General features: G+C 56.6%; 2 protein-coding genes across 2 annotated transcripts; one reads left to right on the top strand and one right to left on the bottom strand.

Moving 5' to 3' along the window:
* The first annotated feature begins 2,391 nt into the window (after positions 1-2,391).
* Positions 2,392-11,697, top strand: SGCA (sarcoglycan alpha). Its single transcript, XM_032615711.1, has 10 exons — positions 2,392-2,428; positions 3,308-3,430; positions 3,534-3,688; positions 3,881-3,953; positions 4,297-4,495; positions 4,922-5,084; positions 5,978-6,186; positions 6,388-6,414; positions 11,053-11,245; positions 11,552-11,697. Exons 1-9 carry the CDS (start codon positions 2,392-2,394, stop codon positions 11,231-11,233), a joined length of 1,167 nt encoding a protein of 388 aa, XP_032471602.1. The 3' UTR covers positions 11,234-11,245; positions 11,552-11,697.
* On the bottom strand, positions 7,364-7,891 carry LOC116745194 (spermatid-specific linker histone H1-like protein). Its single transcript, XM_032615712.1, has one exon. The coding sequence runs from the start codon at positions 7,889-7,891 to the stop codon at positions 7,364-7,366; it is 528 nt and encodes a 175-aa protein (XP_032471603.1).
* Positions 11,698-19,403: the final 7,706 nt, after the last annotated feature.

Raw genomic sequence — 19,403 nt, 5'->3', positions numbered from 1 at the left:
TGGCCATGAGTTGATCATTGCTGAAGCTGGCTGATTGATATATGGGGGCTCATTATATTATTCTATATATTTTAGTTTTATTTTAAAATTTCCAGAATAGGTTTAAAGACCCTGTGACACCCCCCCCCCCCACCACCACCCTTAAGCCTCAAGGAACGGAAGGCACTCAGTGTTATAGCAGCAGATTGCAATCTAGACAGCTCTGAGGTGGGGAGGTCATCTGTGGGGCAGAGGAGACTTTCAAGGGACTTGCAGCTGGCCCAGTCCCTGGTTCCCTTGATTTTGGGGAGAGAGAGAAGGATCAGTAAGAAAGGCTGGCCTCAGTGGGCCTGGTGGCACTGGGTTCGGGCAATGCCACCTTAAGACAGCTGAGGGTGTGATTGGGTGGCTCTAAAAATAGCAGGAGAGGCAGCAGCCAGGGAGGGAGGGAATCACATGGAGCCATTGAGGGGCTGAGGCCTGGGCAGCTAGCCAGGCTCTGGCACCTCTGCCTGCTCCCCCAGAGCCCTCTGACTTTCCTCTGCCTCCTTTCTTCCTCTTGCCCTCCATCTCTGAGAAGGCAGAGAGGTACCAAGGTGACTCTGGGACATACCCTGCCCTGTCTGAGAGCCTAAGTGGACACTCATTCTGGAATTTGCTGGCTATCCAAGGACAGGTGGGATGGTCATGTGGGGAGAGACAGGAAGGGACAAGGACTGAGTAACATGCCCACCGGTCACCCCAATCTTCAGGCCAACACCCTCCCTCTCAGGCTGACTCAGGGCAGGTCCCAGATGTCCTTGCCTGGGACATTCGCCTATGGGGGTGTGGTGGCAACCCCTTATGTCTCAAGGCCCGGGAAGAATGCTCACACAGGTACCGAGGATTTTGGAACGCTGGCACCCACAGTTCCCTGCCTCCTTCTCGGGGCATGTGGGGAGAGTGCCCCTCTGCTTGTTCTGAATGGGTAGTCCAGGGAAAGAAGGGCACACCGCTTCCATCACACCTGTACTGAGATCCTTTGGCAGATTCAGGAAGGAAGGGGAAGTGGTACCCCACCGGCAAGGACATTGGCAGCATCCTGGACTGAGTCAGGCACCGGGCTGAGGTCTTTACAGGGCATTCAGCTGTCTGTAGTGTGGGTGTAGTTATACACCCTTCATGCCTCAGTTTTCTCATCTGTAAAATGGGGACAAAGATAATACCTGCTTCATGGAACTGCCGTGGGGATGGGATGAGTTACTATATGTAAATCTATGTAAAACCTTCAACATAGTAGCAGGCAGAGGGTAGCTGTCATCACCTGCTGGCATGAGAGCTCCACCTGAGTAGGGGCTGCTCATCTCTGCCCCCTCAGTGACTGGTACATAGCAGGTGCTCTGTAAATATGTGCTGATTTCATGATTTTGTGGAGTCCTCACAAGGACACCTAGAGGAGAGCACCGTTCTTGTCACTTTGTAGTTGTGGAAACAGAGCCTAGAGAGGGCAGATGACTTTTTCAAGGCCATATTCTCCAGTGAATGGGTCAAGGTGGGATTCATGTCCAGGCCTGTAGGCCTCCTTCACTCCCTGTCCCTATGTGGTTGGTTCTGTCCAAGGCTCTCTCTCTTCCCGGACCTGGGGGGCATGCTGGGGGTGCCTAGTCTGAGGAGAGGGCTGGGTGAATGGGTGCCCTCATGTGCTGTTCATGAAGCTGTCACCTCGCCCCCTACACCTACTAGTTGCCAGGCCCTGGGCTAGGTCCAGGGATGCAAAGATCATAAGATCCCAGGCCACCCCGCAACACTGTGTGGTTGGCTGTGCCACACAGGAGGGAGGACAGAAAGCCTTCAGAGAGGAGAGGATGCCTGTGCTGCGTCTTGAAAGGTGAGTAGAAGGTAGGATGAAAGGTAGGATTAGGGCAGGAAGGGAGCTCCAGGCAGAGGGAAGAGCTCGTGCAAAGGGGTGTATACTCAGGAGAGATTATCAGGTTGTGGGACAGCAGAGGGAGGCAGGGTAGAAGCCTGGGTTTGTGTGTGTGTGCGGGGAGGGGGTAAGAAGGAAGAGAGGGGATTCTGGACAGGATGGCCAGGTACAGGCAGGGTCTGAAAGCCATCAGCCACTGCGACGCTCAGGGCAATGGAAGCCATTAGCGTTTTAAGGGGGGCCTCAGGCAGTCAGGTTGGTGATTTAGAAAATATACTCTGGCCCCAAGAAGGGGATTATTGGAGGGACCTCATCCTGTGAGGAGGGTGTCCACCCTAGATTTAGTGCCTTTCTGGGTGGGGAAGGGGAGGGTCCCGCTGGCTGAAGCCGGGCCCAGCTGCTCTGGGACATCTTCCCGTCCTTCCCCCTCCCTCCTCCCTCCTCCCTCCTGCCTGCTCCCTGCTCCTGTCTCTGTCACTCACAGGCAGCGCCAGGTTGGGACAGCCATGGCAGCAGTGCTAATCTGGATTTCTCTCCTTCTGGGTAAGTTGGGATCTTCTTCAGGGGAGAGGCCCAGGTTGAGGGGGGTGAGAAGTTCCTCAGGGGAGGGGTTGGGGGTCGGGGTGAGGCAAGGGCTAGAGGGACTTTGGGGTATAAATTCCACAGCCGATGGGGCTCTAGGGAACTGGGGCTGGGAGCTGGGATATGGGGGGCTGGCTGGGAACTCTGAGGGGCAAGGTGTCCTAGGCTAGGCTGGGCCTAACTGCACAGGCCCAGAGCGCCATGGGCCCTTTAATGGGCTGGCTTCTTTCTGGGTCCAGGCTAAATTTGGCTCTGGGAGAGTGTGAGGGTCACTGGGGCAGGTCCTCTCCCTGGGACTCTGGGCTCAGGCTCCCCTTTGCTCAGCTCCTAGTGGCCTCTAGTGTGGGCCCTCTCCCCTCTGTATGTTAGGGGAGGCGGGTGGGGGCCCCAGAATGGCTACCTGCCTCCTCCAAGGGGTCCTTACCTCTCCCTCCCTCCTACCCCCCCCCCAGCCTCCCACAGTCAGCTTGGGGGTCTTTTCCAAGTGCTCTTAACACACACACGCACTCACACACACAGACACACACTCACGCACCCCACACCCCTTTCAGCCAGACATCAGTCCCTGCCCATTGTGACCCTCAATGGAGGCCTAAAATGAGGAGTGAGGGGCTTCCGTGAATCCAAAGCAAACTAAGGTCTGGGTCTTGTCACTGATTAAAGTGTGCGGCACAGCCAGGGCCCCAACCTATCCTGCCTGGGAGCCAGCAAATCCATCTGCCTCCTCGCACACATTTCTCCACTCCCTCAGGGCCACTAGGGGCTGGGTGGAAAAGGGGACTTATTCCCTGGCCAGGACTGAGGCTGGGCCGTGTGTCTGGGGGTCGTGGGTCCCCACAGGTCTCCTGGCAGGGCTGGGGCACACCGAGGCCCCGCAGACCACCCTGCACCCGCTCGTGGGCCGCGTCTTTGTACACACCCTGGATCGCGAAAACTTCCTGCACCTTCCTGAGCTCGTCGTCTGTGAGAGGGGCCTGAGGGGCACTGGGGTGGGCTGCGGGCTCCTGGCCCAGGGCTGGTGAAGGCTCCTCTTGTGTCTCCAATCCCCTCTCCTCCCTTCCACCAGCTGTCCCAGCCACCGTCCCTATCACCTACCACGCCCACCTCCAGGGACACCCAGACCTGCCCAGGTGGCTCCGCTACGCCCAGCGCAGCCCCCACCAGCCTGGCTTTCTCTATGGCACTGCCACCCCAGCAGATCGCGGACGCCAGGTCATCGAGGTACCAGTAGGGGCCCCAGTGGGCTGTGTCGCATGCAACAGGGACCCGGCGTTCACTCATTTACATGGCTCACATACCTCTAATTTGGTGGGCTATCTCAGTCTTCTCCCGCCAGGCCCAGCCGCACCACCCGGGCTTAGGGGTTAGGTTCTCTCCTAACCCCATCTCTCAGCCCTCTACCCCATCCTCCAGGTCACAGCCTACAATCGGGACAGCTTTGACACCACCCGGCAGAGGCTGGTGCTGTTGATTGGAGACCCAGAAGGTACCGCCAGCCCCGCCCCACCCCTACCCCACCAATGCCAGTCTTGGGGGATCTCCCCTGGAAGGCGGGTGTAGAAGTGAGTAGTGGGGGGCAGGGCACCCTGGAAAGACTCTGGAGTCGTATTCTCGGCTGCTCTGCTGATAGACGGTGGAGGCTTGGGCGAGTAATTGAGGCTGTGGGTGTGGACGAAGGGCGTTTGAGGCCTGTGATATAGGGGGTATTAGGGAGGAAAGAAGGGAGCTGAGGGGATACGGGGACCAGCTTGGATGCGGGGAGGCTTAGGAAGGATCCACACAGGGCTGGGGGCTGGGTGCGGCCTAAGGTGCCCACCTGGCCCTCCCAGGCCCCCTGCTACCATACCAGGCTGAGTTCCTGGTGCGCAGCCATGATGTAGAGGAGGTGCTGCCCTCGACACCTGCCGGCCGTTTCCTCACAGCCTTGGGGGGGCTCTGGGAGCCAGGGGAACTCCAGCTGCTCAACATCACCTCTGCCTTGGACCGTGGGGGCCGAGTCCCCCTTCCTATCGAGGGCCGCAAGGAAGGGTAGGCATGCAGCCCAGGAGGGCTTCCTGGAGGAGGGGGCAGCTTGCCTTTTGTCTAGGTGGTGGGCATAGAACATGGGTCTCCCTAACTTCCAAGTGGGGCTTTACCACTTGCACGCTCACCGTACGCATCTTTACTTCCCAGCATCACATCACTGTCCACTTCCTTCTGGCCACCCCCTCATCTCCTCCCTCTTGCCCTTCCTGGGCCCAAACCCTAGTTACCCTGAACTCTGCACTTCCTGGTGCCCATAAGGACATGATAGATCCATCCATCAAAGGACATTCCTGGGGGCCAAGGCCCCAGAAGATGGGTGCTCTGTGTACTCTCACCATAACCCCAGATCTCAGGGTGGCCATAACCCTCAAATCTCCAGTGCCCAGTGATACCCCCAATTTTCTGATAGTGGTTTCTGTCTGGACCCAGGGTATACATCAAGGTGGGCTCTTCCTCACCCTTCTCCACCTGCCTGAAGATGGTGGCATCCCCGGACAGCCAAGCTCGCTGTGCCCAGGGCCAGCCTCCACTGCTGTCCTGCTATGACACCTTGGCACCTCACTTCCGAGTTGACTGGTGCAACGTGTTGTTGGTGAGGAGGGACCCTGGTTCTAGGGGTGGGGGCGGGGCATGACCCCCATCACGGTCTCCTCCATCCCCATCCCATCCCAGTTCCCTGTTTCTTCAATTATCTACTCGCGCGCGCGCGTGCGCACACACGTGTTCTGCCTTCTCCCACAAGAGGGCAACAGAGCCCATAATCCAGACAAGGGATCACCAGCTCCTGGAGCCCCAGCTGTGCCCAACGGAACAGCTAGAACAATCACTCCCACAGGATGGTTCCAAACTCCTTTCTCCACCTAGGGCCTCTGTGTGACAGCTCTATTTTCCTCTAAGGTGTCACAGCAAATTGGCCTAAAATAAGGGACAGATAGCTCTCACCCCCATGTTATAAACCAAAGATGCTCACTACTGCTCTGTGAGCTGAGGGGTCTAGGGTCCCTAGAGATCTTATTCCCAGGGCTAGGAACCCTTCCTGTGACTTGACCGACAGCACAGGCAGGAACTGGTAATCAACATTCTTGAGCACTTGCCATGGGCAATGCACCATGCAATCAACATGTTTTATCCTCACAACCACCCAGGAGACAGGTACCACTATTAGCGTCCCTACTTTACAGATGAGAAAACTGAGGCGCCTAGAGGTAAGTCATTGCAGCATAGCACTTGTCTGAAACAGGATTCAAAGCCAGGCAGTCAGACATGAGAGCTGTGCTCTAACCGTCGTGCGGTCCTGCCTCTCCTAGAATTTCTTTCCTGGCACCTAGACCAGTGTCTGCTCGGTCACATGAGCTGGGGGAGGCCAGGCAGGAGGAATCCCCGCAGTTGCATGGAGCAGGGTGGCCCCAGAACTCCTGCCCTGCGCCCTGAGGTTCTCTGTGTCTGGCCATCCACTCCTGGGTCAGCCCTGGGCTCTCTGAGCAGGTGGACAAGTCAGTGCCAGAGCCGGCAGACGAGGTACCCACGCCAGGTGATGGGATCCTGGAGCACGACCCGTTCTTCTGCCCACCCACCGAGGCCACAGCCCGAGAATTCCTGACCGACGCCCTGGTCACGCTCCTGGTGCCCCTGCTGGTGGCCCTGCTGCTCACCCTGCTGCTGGCCTACGTTATGTGCTGCCGGCGGGAGGGACGGTGAGTGTGGGGGCTGAGGGCAGGGAGGGCACTGGGGCTGGTGCTCACGTTGTGGGATTCCTTGTGGCACTTGTGCCACGTGGGGACCCAGATCCCTCAGGGAGCAGAGTCCTCAGCCAGGAAGGGAGGAAGGGCCCCTTGCCTGGCCTGGCACCAGGAGGGGTTGTGGATAATAGCTAATCCCCTCCCTTGTTTTTCCAGGTTGAAGAGAGACCTGGCCACCTCTGAGTGAGTAGGGGAAATCTGGGGGCTGGGTGGGAGGTCTCCTAGACTATCAGGCTGGACCCTCCAACCTCCATGAGCAGCAGACAAACCAAATTCCTCTGGGGTGATGAAGCTACCCTTGGCCTGTGAGCTCCAGCCCTCGGCTGGTTGGGCGCTGGGCCCAACCTGGCCTGGCTTGGCTTTCTCATTTTCTGGTCTCCATGGAGGAGTCTAAAGTGGGACAGGAGAGGGGACCTAGCCAAGCTTCAGGGATCTGATGCCACCCTGGGAGAAAGGGTTTGAGAAGCAGCTTTAGAAAGCAACTTAAGGGGCTTCCCTGGTGGCGCAGTGGTTGAGAGTCCGCCTGCCGATGCGGGGGACGCGGGTTCGTGCCCCGGTCTGGGAGGATCCCGCGTGCCGCGGAGCGGCTGGGCCCGTGAGCCATGGCCGCTGAGCCTGCGCGTCCGGAGCCTGTCCTCCGCAACGGGAGAGGCCACAACAGTGAGAGGCCCGCGTAACGCATAAAAAAAAAAAAAAAAAAAGAAAGCAACTTAAAAGGCTTCCAGTGCGTGCACGCACACTCACACACACACACACACACACACACACACACACAACCACGATTCGCTGTGAGTCAGACACTCGGGTTCTAGGCTGCTTTCTGCCACACAGTTACTGTGACTCTTTCTGGCCTCAGTTTCTTCACCTGCAAGATGATGCGGTCGAACCAGCTAATATCTGGGTGCTTTCAATCCCTCCAGCCCTTCCCAAATCTATCTCACTCTTATTTTGCCCAGGATTTCCCCACCCATGGCCTTACCTGTCCTCTGTGCCCCCAGACCTCTTTCTCTCCCTCTCCCTTGAACCCCAGAGATTCCAGGAGGCAGGTGTGAAGTGTTAGGCTCCTTTTATCCCCACTGCACTGAGCCTGTGGCGGGGCTGGCAGCCCTCCTTGCTTGCCCAGCCTTCCTGGTTAACTGCGGCAGCATTTGGCCGCCCTGCGAACCCCCTTGGCGAGCCTCTTGTGCCCCTGCTTGGAGCCCACGGGCAACCGGCGCTGCCCAGGCCGGCGCTGCCCCGACTGCCGCTGCTGCTGCTGTTGCCGTCTCTTTGCCTCGGGCTTGAACTTGGAGGCATGCTTGTTGGCCATGAAGGTGGAGCCTGTGGCCCCCTTGCCCGTCACCTGCTTGAGCATGCCCTTGTCCACCAGCCCCTTGAGTGCTCGCTTGAAGCGCCAGGCGCTGCGGGTCATGTTGTAGCCGCTGGCGGCGACGGCCTTCCTTAGGGTAGCCAGGGACACGCGCTTGCGTGCCCCCTTGCTCGCCATGACCTCCAGGATCACTTTGGATATGCTGGGCTTCCGGTGGGTTTTGGAGGAGGCGTGGCACCCAGTCCCTCTCTTGCTCGGGAGTCCGGACGTGCTGGCCTGCTGGACGGCACCCAGGGCACTGTTTGAGGCCAAGGGCCCAGATGCGGGTAGCAGCGAAGTGTCTTTCTTCATCTCTTCCTGGGGTCGGTGAAGGGAACTGGGTGCGAGGGCCTCCAGGATGGTGGCTGGAAGTCTCCCTTGAGTTACTCCTCGGTGGAGGCGGTGCGTCCCAGTTCCTGGTTCCCTCAGAGGCTTCCTTGTAGGGCTCTGGCCGGAGCCTTGCCCGCCCTGGGCGGCCAGAAGGAGGGCTAAGGACGATCACCCACGCTGGCAGACTCGTGCCTCAGGTGCAGGGGGTGGTCAGGTTATCCCTGTGGTGACCTCAGGGGAGCATTGTGAGGTCACCAGAATCTTGTGAGGGTCACAGTAGCCCCGCTGTTCCCCCCTGGGTGGGGCAGACGCCAGGTAGTGTGGGCATCCGACGTGCCAGGGAGCCTGGGAAGAAGGGCTGTGGCCGAGTGAGCCAAGCAGGTGGACCCACGGGGTGTGTATGTTCTCGCCAGCTGATTTTAGGGTGCCTTAACCCCACCATTTTGACCCCACCATATAAATCCATTGGGTTAAACGATACATTTTTAGAATCAGAATTATACCAACATTTTTGAATTTTTATGGGGAATAAATGTTCCCGAGTGAACATAAATGTAATTCCTTGATCTATCTAAGTCGATTTAGTTCCTTGATCAACTTTTTACACAAAGCAATGAAAAAGATTTGCTTGTTTTTCTGCTTTCATTTTTATTTGGTAGAATTTTCCCCCACTGGGATCAGTGATTTTCTATGTAAGTTTTACAAGGAGGATTTTATTTCTCAATTTGGGGGCCTGTGCCAAATTTGATTAGTGTCCTCTCCTGCCACTGCAGGGATTCTCTTCTGGCCAGTTACTTCCACCAGGTCTGCCTTTCCTGGGTCAACTTTCTAGCTCTGCTGGTGTCAGGAAACTATGCTTCCTCCATCAATTTCGAGTCAATAACCAATTTTACCCTGTGTGTGCAAGCACGGGGTGTCAGCCCTTGTTGGTTTGGATTTTGTGTTGATTTATTTCTACAAAATCCTATTTTTTTTCTTTCTGCCTGTTCAGGTTCATTTTTCAAATGATCCAAAATTGTGATCCTGCTGCCTGTTTTTCACCTACGTCAGATTTTATTGGTCAGAACATCCTCTAGCCCAACCTCCAGCCCAATGACCCTCTCCTGTGATCTGTGTGTCAGGATCAGGGCTCAAGGGGCTGTGCGTGCGTGCGTGCGTGCGTGTGTGTGTGTGTGTGTGTGTGTGGAGAGGGAGAATGCCTGCCAGTTGGTTTTTCTGCCCAAGTGCTGATGTGGAAGGACTGCGGAGGAGGGCACCGCGGGTCTGACTTCTGCTGCTGCTCTGGAAAACTGTCCGCAGAACGTTTTTCCACCTGTGTGTGTTACTAGAGTAATGAGACCCAGATGTGGGGCTGGGAGTGGGAAGGAGGCCCATCAACTAAGGCCTCCCCCACCGGAGGGATCATTACCTGCCAGGCTGCCTCCGTTGCCACACGCTTCCTGCTCCCGTCCCCTCTCGGCCTCCCCTTGCCTGCTAATGGAAACTTGTGTTTTGGACAACTCTCCTTGCCAAATTCCAGACTCAATAGCTCATCTTGACCCTCCCCGGCACAGTCAGTAGGAAGCTAGAAAAACTTTTCTGTAGTCTGATCTCTCAGGCTCTAGCTGGAGTCTGTGTCCCCTACTTGAGACATGGGCATGGGTAGGGATCATTTCCCCCTCCCGGATTTGATCAGTAATCCAGCAGTAAGTAGGATTGCTTCCACCCTGCCTGGGGCCCCCACCCCTTTAAGAAAACCAGTTCTTATTGTCCGTACTGAAAAGTCCCTGTTGTTTGTCTGACCCAGCAACCAGGTAGTCTGGGAAAAGGTCTCCAGGCTGAGCCCACAAATGTGGGTGGGTTCATGTAAAAGGGCTCGGAAACATCCTTCCACTGGAGGCCACGTTTATCAGTGGGCCTACTATAATAAAACAACACCAATGATAATGATAGCAATGGAAGTCTCCCCACAATAATAGCTATCTTTTGCTGCATGCTGACCAGTAGATGTAAATGTTTTTTCTGCCTCAACTCACTTAATTCATACAACAACTGCGTTACAGTCGAGGAAATGGTGACACAGAGAGGTTAAGTAACTTACACAGGGTAACACAGCCAGTAAGCAGTGGAACTCACACTCAGACCCAAAGCAGGTTCTCCTGCTTAACCACTGTGCTACCCTACTTCTCAAAACGAACTAAAGTTGCTCCTGGACAGCAGAAAGCAAGCCCATGAGAATGTCAGATGAGAACGAGGCTCAGCCTTCCTAGGGGAAACTGGAGTTAGAGCTCAGGTAGGACTTACTAAAGGGTGTGGTAGTCAGTCCTTTGGGCGCTGCTGGGGCTTCCAGTCCGGTGAGGGTGGGACCTCACTCCAGCCTCAAGGAGCCTTGGTCCAAAACACAGGAAGCAAGACTGTGTGTGTCTGGAGCTAAGCAATGCCGGGGACAGCCTGGGGCAGGGCGGGAGGGGGTCAAGTTACAGAGGGAGTGGAGCCCAGGTCTGAGGGTCCAAAGTATAGGCAGTCAAAGCCCAGCAGGAAAGAACTTGGGCAAAAGCTAGGAAAAGGTGGAGGAGGTAGATTTGCCAGACTAAGATGGGGATGACGGGGAGGGGAGGGAGGTTCGGTGCTGGGAGAGAATGTTAGAAGAGGGAACTGATTGCTAGAAGGGACACAGGGGATCACCATCAGAATATAAAAACAATATAGAGCCCAGCAAACACTGGCTTCTGGTAATAAATACCACTGTAGGTATCTATTCATGTCTTAGTACCTCAGGAACTCTTACCATGTGCCAGGCACTTTTCTAAACACCCAGCCTGCATTTTCTCATTTAATCTCCATAATGATCCTAGGAGGTGGGTTCTATTATTATCCCCATTTTACAGCTGAGGAAACTGAAGCAAAGAGTGGTTGAGCAACTTGCAAAGGACACAGAGCTTTGAATCCAGGATGTCTGCACCCAGACCCCATGCCTCAGTCACTGGACACTAAGCTGACACCATAGAACTTCCTGTTTGTCCTCCCCCACCTATCCCGTGTGTGTCTCCCCACACATTGTAGGTGGGGAAGACTGCAGGGTGGCTCAGAGATGATGCCAGGCTGGACCCCAAAGTGGGTGCTGACTCCCAGGGCTGATGATTCTGTTGGCCCTGTGTCCCCAGTATCCAGATGGTCCACCATTGCACCATCCGCGGGAATACAGAGGAGCTGCGACAGATGGCAGCTAGCCGAGAGGTGCCCCGGCCACTCTCAACCCTGCCCATGTTCAATGTGCGCACAGGCGAGCGGCTGCCGCCGCAAGTGGACAGCGCCCGGGTGCCCCTCATCCTGGACCAGCACTGAGGGCCCACACAGGTGGGTCCGGCTGGGCAGTGCCAGTCTCTTTTCTGGGAGTAAGGTGGCCTCCATCTCAAGGCTGGGGCAGGTGAGGGGGGCGGATGGGAAAGGGCACACAGACCTGTCTGCCCCTCCGAGGCAGTGGTGGGGGGTGCTCAGCAGTGCCAGGTGTGTGGGCCCCAGTGCCAAGCACTTGGACTCAGAGGGTCAGGGTGGGGAAGGCAGGAGAACCGGGGCCTGGTCCTCGCAGACCCCCACTCTCTCTTCTCTTTGCCGCTCCAGTTCCAACCCTGGCCTCATCCTCCCTTCTCTCCCCACTCACAGAGCAGCCACGACGCATGGCCACATCCTTCCTTCTGACTCCAGCTCCTGTCCCAGTGGACCCCAGGCTTGGAATAAGCAGAGAGATGAGGATGGGATGGGATGGGATGAGGGTGTCTGGGATCAGGTCGCCCAGAATAAAACCTGCTGTTCTGCTCATCTACTGCTGTACCTTCCTCTCAGCAGCCTCCTCCCCAGCCCTCATTGCCTCTGCTTCCCTTTCTGCCTTGGGGGAGCCCTTCGAGGCAGCCAGGAGCTGCCGCCTTGCCCTCTGGACTCTTGGCACTTGGCCGTTTCTCAAATTCTCTGAAAGTAAGAGCGAAGGACCTGCATATGCAGCCCTGATGTTAATCCTCCCATGAACCTAATGGCGAGGGAAAACTGGATCACCATCCCCATTTTATACACAAGGACACTGAGTCCGAGAGACAATGAGTGACTTACCCAAGGTCACAGAGCAGGCAAGTGACAGAGCTTGGTTTCAAACCTGGCATGTCCACCTCCACGCCGCCTTCTGGAGGGTTGAGGGGTTCTGGAAGCAGGAGACCCAGGCTCTCACCCATCCAGATCTCCTGGGGGGAGGCCCCTTTGGGAGTCATAACCTAGATATGGAGAGGGGGTTGCGGTGCAGGACCCTGAATCGGTGACCCGGATCAGCGGCCCCTCCCGGTGCGCTCCTCAGGGACAGGGTCGCGGTCCGCAGGACACCGCACAGCCCTTGTTGCGCTTGGTGTCACCAGCTTAGCTTGGTCCCCACGTGAGCCCTGGAGAGACTGGCTGACCAGGAAGCAGCCGCAGCTTGCTCTTCTCAGGTGGCTGCAACCAAAGCAGGCCGGCTCCACCCCTGCCCCTACCATCCAGGGCACATCCCGTCTCACATCTCATGCTCCCTGGGGAGGACAGGCCAGGGACTAGGCCCCGGAGGGGACCCAGGTAAGGAGGGGGAGGGAGAAGCAGGGCCTTTTGGCTCGGCCCCTGATGCCGGGGGCAGCTCCAAGAGAATACAGACAAGCCCACCCTGAGGCCTCTCCACCCCTTTCTAAGCCCCTCACACTAGGCCTGGGCCCCACCCGCTGTCCTGGAGCTGACGCTTAATCACCCCTTTTCCCTGTGTGTGTGTGTGTGTGTGTGTGTGTGGAGGGGGAAGGTAGGGGGGATGCATGGGAGTTTTCTCTCACCTGGAGGCAAGGGCCCAACCTGGGGGCTGAGGGGAGGCTGAAACAGTCAGAGCAGCCCCCAGTCTAATGGTGGTGCCCCCAGAGCCAAGGACCCCAGAGGAGGGCCGAGTTTCTGAACACTGCATCCCGCTCTTCAGAAATGTATAGGCAAGGGGGTCATGAGGACTCCAAGTTGCTCCTGGACCCCTCTCTCCTTTCTCTCACTTCCCAGAATCCCCACCTTCAAAAAATGTTCTGAATCCATCCACATCTCACGGCTTCCACAACGACCTTCCCAGGCCAGCTCCAGGATCTCACCCCGGACCCCCACAACAGCCTCCCTGTGGCCTCCCTGCCTCCTCCCTGCCCCTTCAGTCTCGCCTCCAACACCAGTTGGGCCCATACTTTAACAAGAAAAATCAGGGAGTCTCACCCCTCTGCTGTCAACTTTCCTCTACCTTCCCGTGACACCGAGAGTAAATCCACACTCTTGGCCAGGCGTAGAGACGCCGTCCACCCCTCTGACCTCATCACCACCCCTCCCACTGCTTGTGTGCCCCAGCCGCGCTGCCTTCTAACACAACCCTGTTTCAGGGCCTTCGACTCGCTCTTCCCTCTGCCGGGAACCCCCAGCCCCCATGTCCACACAACTTCCCCTTAGTGCAGTCATTCTGACCTCTGCCCAAATGGCAGGTCTTTACAGAGGCCTTTCCCATGCTCAGAGAGAGCCCTCTGCCCAGCCTCCGTGCTCTCCCATAGGATGTGCCCTGTAGGAGCGCCTTGTTGGGGTCCGCTTTGGCCCTAGAATGTAAGCTCCAGGAGGGCAAGATTCTGTGTGTCCCCAGGGGGTGCAGCGCCCGCACACAGTAGGCACTCAGGAAGGTTGCTCGGAAGGAATGTGAAGGGAAGCCATCAGGTTTGGGCCACTCCGAGCTCTTAAGGGGGTTGCTGCTCCTCTCTGGGCAAAGGGGGTGAGGTGAGCAAGGCCATTGCTAAAGTTTCTACCATTATCTTGTGGGTGCCTCCCCCTTCCCTGCTGGCCACCCCACACCCATTAGTTAGTTAATCCCAGAAGCATCTGTGGAGGCAGGAAGAGACTCCGAGCTCGCACAGCGTATGTGGTCAATAAACGTTTGTTGGCTGAAGAACTCTTTAGGTAACAACCCCCAACCACATGAGCTTTCCGACTTCTTATGTGCAATTTCCCTCCCCCGGGGCCCCTCATCTGGCTGAAACCTGGAGCTGCACAGAATCTGCTCAGATTGGAAGCTCCACTCGGTCAGCTGGCTGTCTGGGGTGGCTCCTCCCTGATCCCTGCCCCCCACCCCGTGAGCAGGGGACCGCCCTCTCCGAGTCTCATGCTCCCACCCTGGGCCTATACGCTCTTCCTGTGCTGGCCAGAATGGGAGAGTCCGAGGCCCGCGCCACACTTCCCTTTGCTGCGCGACTTTGCCTTGGGATCTTGGCAGCGCCTCCCTCCGGGCTCAGCTACCAGGAGCACACGGGAGCCTGGCTGCTGGCCGGGAGGAAGTGGCCCAGACAGGGGCTGGGGGCATGGCGTGACTGCGGAGGACAGAGAGCTGTGCCTGGGCTCCCAGCTCCCGGCCACGCTGGCGGCATGCGGGGAGGGCAAGGGGGCAAGATTCCACCTGGCAGTCACACCCCAGCCCCTCACCGCCGAGGACAAATAGCTGTTGTGTTCCCCTCCTGAGACTTGATCGCCTCCAGTGCCACGCCCACGATGCCCACAGGACCCAGCGTCTCCACCTGTATCCCAAACACAGCCCTCGCGCATGGCCTGACTCTAGATGGTAGCTCACCACCTCTCAAATTGGTGAGAAGGCCCTCTGCTACCAGGGGACACAGGGACCCCTAGAGCTGGCCTCAGCCCCCACTGGCACACTTCTTCACTTAAACCCCGTGTTATAGAGAGCTCCGTTGGTGTATCTGCTGGGATTTGGAGCCAGAGAGAGCAGGGTTCCCATCACAGCTCTGACATTTTACTCATAGATATTAATTGTAACTGTCTTGAGGCTTTTGGGAGAATTTGGGAGAACTAGGTGAGTGCCTGTCATCTGGCAGCTCCCAAGAACGGAGACTTTATGACATACAAACACGCACATGGTCACCCCAAAACCAGAGGTCTGTGAGATCTCCCTGTCCCCTAAGATCCGGATTAAATGGACTCAATTTCCATTCTACGAAAAGTTCAAGCTCTCCCTGTGAATTAGGGTGGAGCTTGAAACTCGCCTCCTTATTGGTGCTGCTGACCTGCTGTCCAATCCCGCTCTGTCTGGTAAGGCAGCTGCTGGCCACCTGGGGCCACTGAACATTTGAAATGTGGCTTCTAAACTGAGATGTGCTGCAAATGTACTGATGAAATGATAATATTTGGGGTTATATTAGGTTAAATAAAATATCTTATTAAAATTAACATCCCCTGTTTCTTTTTATATTTTTAATATGGCTGCTAGAAAATGAAAAATCACGCGTGTGCCTCACTTTGTATTTTTATCGGGCAGTGCTTTTCTTCTTTTTTTAATTTTTAAATTAAATTAAATTTATTTTTTTATACAGCAGGTTCTTATTAGTTAATATTTTATACAATTAATGTATATATGTCAACCCCAATCTCCCAATTCATCCCACCACCGCAGTGCTGTTTTCATGGTCCTTCCTGTATCTCCACTTCAGATCGACCCAAACCCAGAACTCAGGCACTTTCCAGAACACCTCCTCACACCAGGCCTCTGCATGTGTCAGAGTTTTCAGAAACCTTGAGGAGTGGCAGGCCTTTGCCTCACAGCAGTGAAGTCACCTAGCACTTGAATATGTGGCCTCCTTGTTCTAAAATGTGCTCTGGTCCCCACCCTGCCCCATTTTCCTTTTCCTCCACTGTCTTATGCAGAGAAAACCCCACTTTCTCCAGCACCCATGTGCACCAAACTCACCTCCCTCCGGGCCTTGCCATGCACATCCTCTGCAAAGCACTGGACCTCTGTGTGTGTAAGGGCCTGATTACCCTCCGAGACAAGAGCCATCCTTCTTCCAGGGTCTTGATTCCTGATCCATGGACATCTCTCAGCCCTATTTGGTACCCTCTGGAGCACACACCTGGGAGGAGACACAGAGACACAGCTGCTCACCCGCACTAGAGCCCTGCGGCCCTGGACTTGAGGACGGTGCCCCACCCCTCCAGCCTCTCCTCATTTCCCCCACACTCCTCTCTGCTCTACTGTCCGCCTTTCATCCTCGTCACACAGACTCTCCCGTGCCCTCTGTCATGCCTATGTACACACGTCTCAAGTGCCTAGGCCCGTCCCTCGGGTCGCCATCTGTGTGTGGAAGCAGTCCGCACGTACGCAGACCCCCCCACCGTCCCCCCACCCCACGGGTACAGGGCCCCTTTGGACACCGACGCAGTTTCCTCCTAGGTGGGTGGGCGCCTTCTCATCCGCTCAGGGGAGGCCGGGGGAACCCACCTCGCTCTCCCTCCTCCTGTGGGTCTTGGCTTTGAGAGCCCCACATTCAGCCCCACCGGGCCTTGTGTGCCCCTGGCCTGAGGCGCCCACGCTCAGCAGGGAAGCCCCTCTCAACCTCAGCCAGCTCTGCCTAGGAATGTCTTGGAGGCACCTGGGGAGCTGACAGTTAAGGAGCTGGAGAAAAAAGAGGGAAAATCCGCCCCGTTTCGGTTATAGAGAATCCTGCCGGGAGATGGGGTCGAGCCCGAAATGGACCCACGATTCCGAGAGAGAGAGAGTAAAAAGGTAAAAAATCCAAATGAAGCCTCCTCTCTTTCTAGAATTTTCGGTCTGGATTTGACTGAAAAATCAGCCGCAGGAGCATGACCCATTCCCTCACAGAGGAGCAAGCGTGAGCCCACGGAGCAGCAGGGCGGGAAGTCCACGCTGTGCCTCCGTGCAGGCAGCGGGTCTGGGCAGCTGTATTTAGGGCAGCTGTGATGTCAGCGGGGAGGAGGGCTCAAGTTGGGAATGTGACACAATGGCCCCTTTGTCCCCCTCCCCTCCTGTCCTGCACACACTCCTGAACCACATTCTGGCCCCAAACCACACGACACAGGCGGGGCCGCACAGCGGGGCTCTGCCACCACCACCGCCCGGACACTCGGCGTCACCTGGCGTGCCCTCATACGTGCGTGTGCACACACGTACCCACGTGTAGAGTCGTGCATGTGCAGTGAGAGGTGTAGTCCCTCCTTTACCGTGCTGCCCAATACGGGAGCCATGAGCCACAGGTAGCTTTTAAAATTAATTACAATAAAATTTAAAATGGAGTCCTTCGGTGGCACTGTCCACAAGTCATGTGCTCTACAGCCACAGTGGCTAGTGGCTACCGTACTGGACAGCAGATAGAGAACGAGTTTATCATTGCAGCAAGCCCAAGCCTAGAGCCTTCCACACCGCTGGCTGCTCGCACACAGGGCCTGGTCTGTAAGTGCTCTTCCTCTCACACTTGCTCACTCCTGTTCACAGCGATGTCACACTCCACACGCTCACCTAGAAAGGCCACCTCTTGACCTCATGGTCTCTCTCTTTAGTCTCCCGGGCATCTACACCCAGACTTGCACCCAGCCCTGCGTCTCAGCCCCTGGCTTCCGGCCTCAGCCAGCTCCTCTTGGCTTGGAAAGAATAACAGGGTGAAAACATGACAGCATGACAGTGGCACCAATGTCTGGTCTTAAGGCTGAGATGAATTCCATAGACATGGAGAGCTTTGGAAACTCAAGTCAAACTCAGCCTGGGTTGGCCAGGAGAATGAGGGGACTATGAGACATTTGAAACCTAAGAAAGGCCTGGGGCTTCCCTGGTGGCGCAGTGGTTGGGAGTCCGCCTGCCGATGCAGGGGACATGGGTTCGTGCCCCGGTCCGGGAAGATCCCACGTGCCGCGGAGCAGCTGGGCCCGTGAGGCATGGCCGCTGAGCCTGCGCATCCAGAGCCTGTGCTCCGCAATGGGAGAGGCCACAACGGTGGGAGGCCCGCGTACCGCAAAAAAAAAAAAAAAAAAAAAAAAAAGAAGAAAGGCCTGGAAGTTGAGAAGCGTGGTGCACCTGCCGGTGCGACAGGTGTGGGCAGGGGAGGAGAGACTGAGAACGAACAGGGGACTAGTGGCTGGTAAAGCTTGGACACCAGGCTTGGCTTGCTTCTGAGTCCCCTGTGGGGGCAGATAGGGATGGGACCAAGACAGCCAAGGGCCTCGGGGGCAGGAGGTCCAGGTGCATGGGAGTTGCCTAGGCTGGTGTCAGGTAGGCAATCATTCAATGGATTGATCAAAGGATCACGAGGTAACTTGGGGTCATTTGCATATTGAATAAACTTTTGTTTACAAGCCACAATTTCTTGCCCTCTTTAGGCTAATTCCAGTACTACACTTTCCTGGATGTGGTAGAAGTGCTAGTGATGAATTATTAAGGGCCATAATTAACCGTCACGACTACTGAATGACAGCCAAGGTATTAGTATTGCAGACAACGGCCTCTGAGGACTGGTCCATCTCTGTGGACCTGAGGGAGGGATGAGGGCCTTTCCTGGCCAAAGGTTTAGTTCCTGAGACCTTGGGAGGGGGGCAGGAATGGGACAGCTGTCAACTTCTCCCCGTCTCTAGGTCTCTGGGCGCCCGGTCTGCTCCGGAGTTCTGACTCCCTGGATCCTCTGTGTGCCCACGGACGGCACACGGCTGTGCTTCTTCCCTGAGATTGGGGAGCTGACCAGTCACCTTCCTTGTGGGGGCCTCAGGCTCTCAGGTCAGCAGGGAGGGGCAGGCAGAGGGTGAGGGAAAAAGGAAGGGAGGGAGAGAAAGTAGGAAGAGGAAGCAGGAATTTCTAAAAATGAGAAGGAAAGGGCAGGAGGCAGGGGCTGGGCAAAATGATCTCCCCAGGCCGCCACACACCCAGGGGTCATGTTTTGGGGACTTAGAAGGCCGAGAGAGATGGTCAGGAAGGCCTGTCACCTTCCTGGTAGCAGCTGGTAAGTACCTGGACTGCAGGTCTCCGAGGCCCTGGGGAGGCTTTCCTGAGGGCTGGTGGTTCCCTCCTTCCCTCCTGGGGGAGACCAGAAGAAGGAGGAGGAAGCAATGCTTTCTCCAGGTCTCCTCTGGCCCTCAGGGCAGGCTCAGCAGCCCTGTCTCATGTTGTCTTGCTGATTGCTCCCTTGGAGGAGCTCAGAGGGGGCTAGGACGGAGAAGAGGCCAGATGACCCTAGGCATTTGCCCAGGGGGGCTCCCAGGGACTCCACCTCCCTCCACCAACCACGGGCCTCCCAGTGCCCTGACCACAGCCCCCCAACCCTGCAGGGTGCCCCCAGCAGTAGGGGGGAGCAGCGAGAGTTGATGGCATTGATGGGCATAGGCATGAGGTTTGGGCAGGGCAGGATCTGCAGGGAGGTGTGTGTGTGTGTGTGTGTGTGTGTGTGTGTGTGTGTGTGTGTGTTGACGCACAAGTGGGTTGCCTGTCTGGCACTGTAAGGGACAAGGGGGTATGGAGACATGCAAGGAAGATGAGGAGAGAGTTAAGAGAAAGGGTAAAGGCGTAAGAAAGGCAAGAGGGAGGGGGAGGGTCCGTCAAGGGTGCTAGAGGGAGAGGGGAAGGGAAGGGGCAGACGCTGAAGGAGAGCCCACCCACCTCCCAAAGCTCCCTCCCCAGGACTCCCCTCCACCAACTCCAAGGAAGGAAATTAGGAGG

The sequence above is a fragment of the Phocoena sinus genome, chromosome 20, assembly GCF_008692025.1.
Source record: "Phocoena sinus isolate mPhoSin1 chromosome 20, mPhoSin1.pri, whole genome shotgun sequence".
Classification (NCBI taxonomy): Eukaryota; Metazoa; Chordata; class Mammalia; order Artiodactyla; family Phocoenidae; genus Phocoena; species Phocoena sinus.
This window is presented reverse-complemented; position numbering and strand designations above follow the sequence as displayed.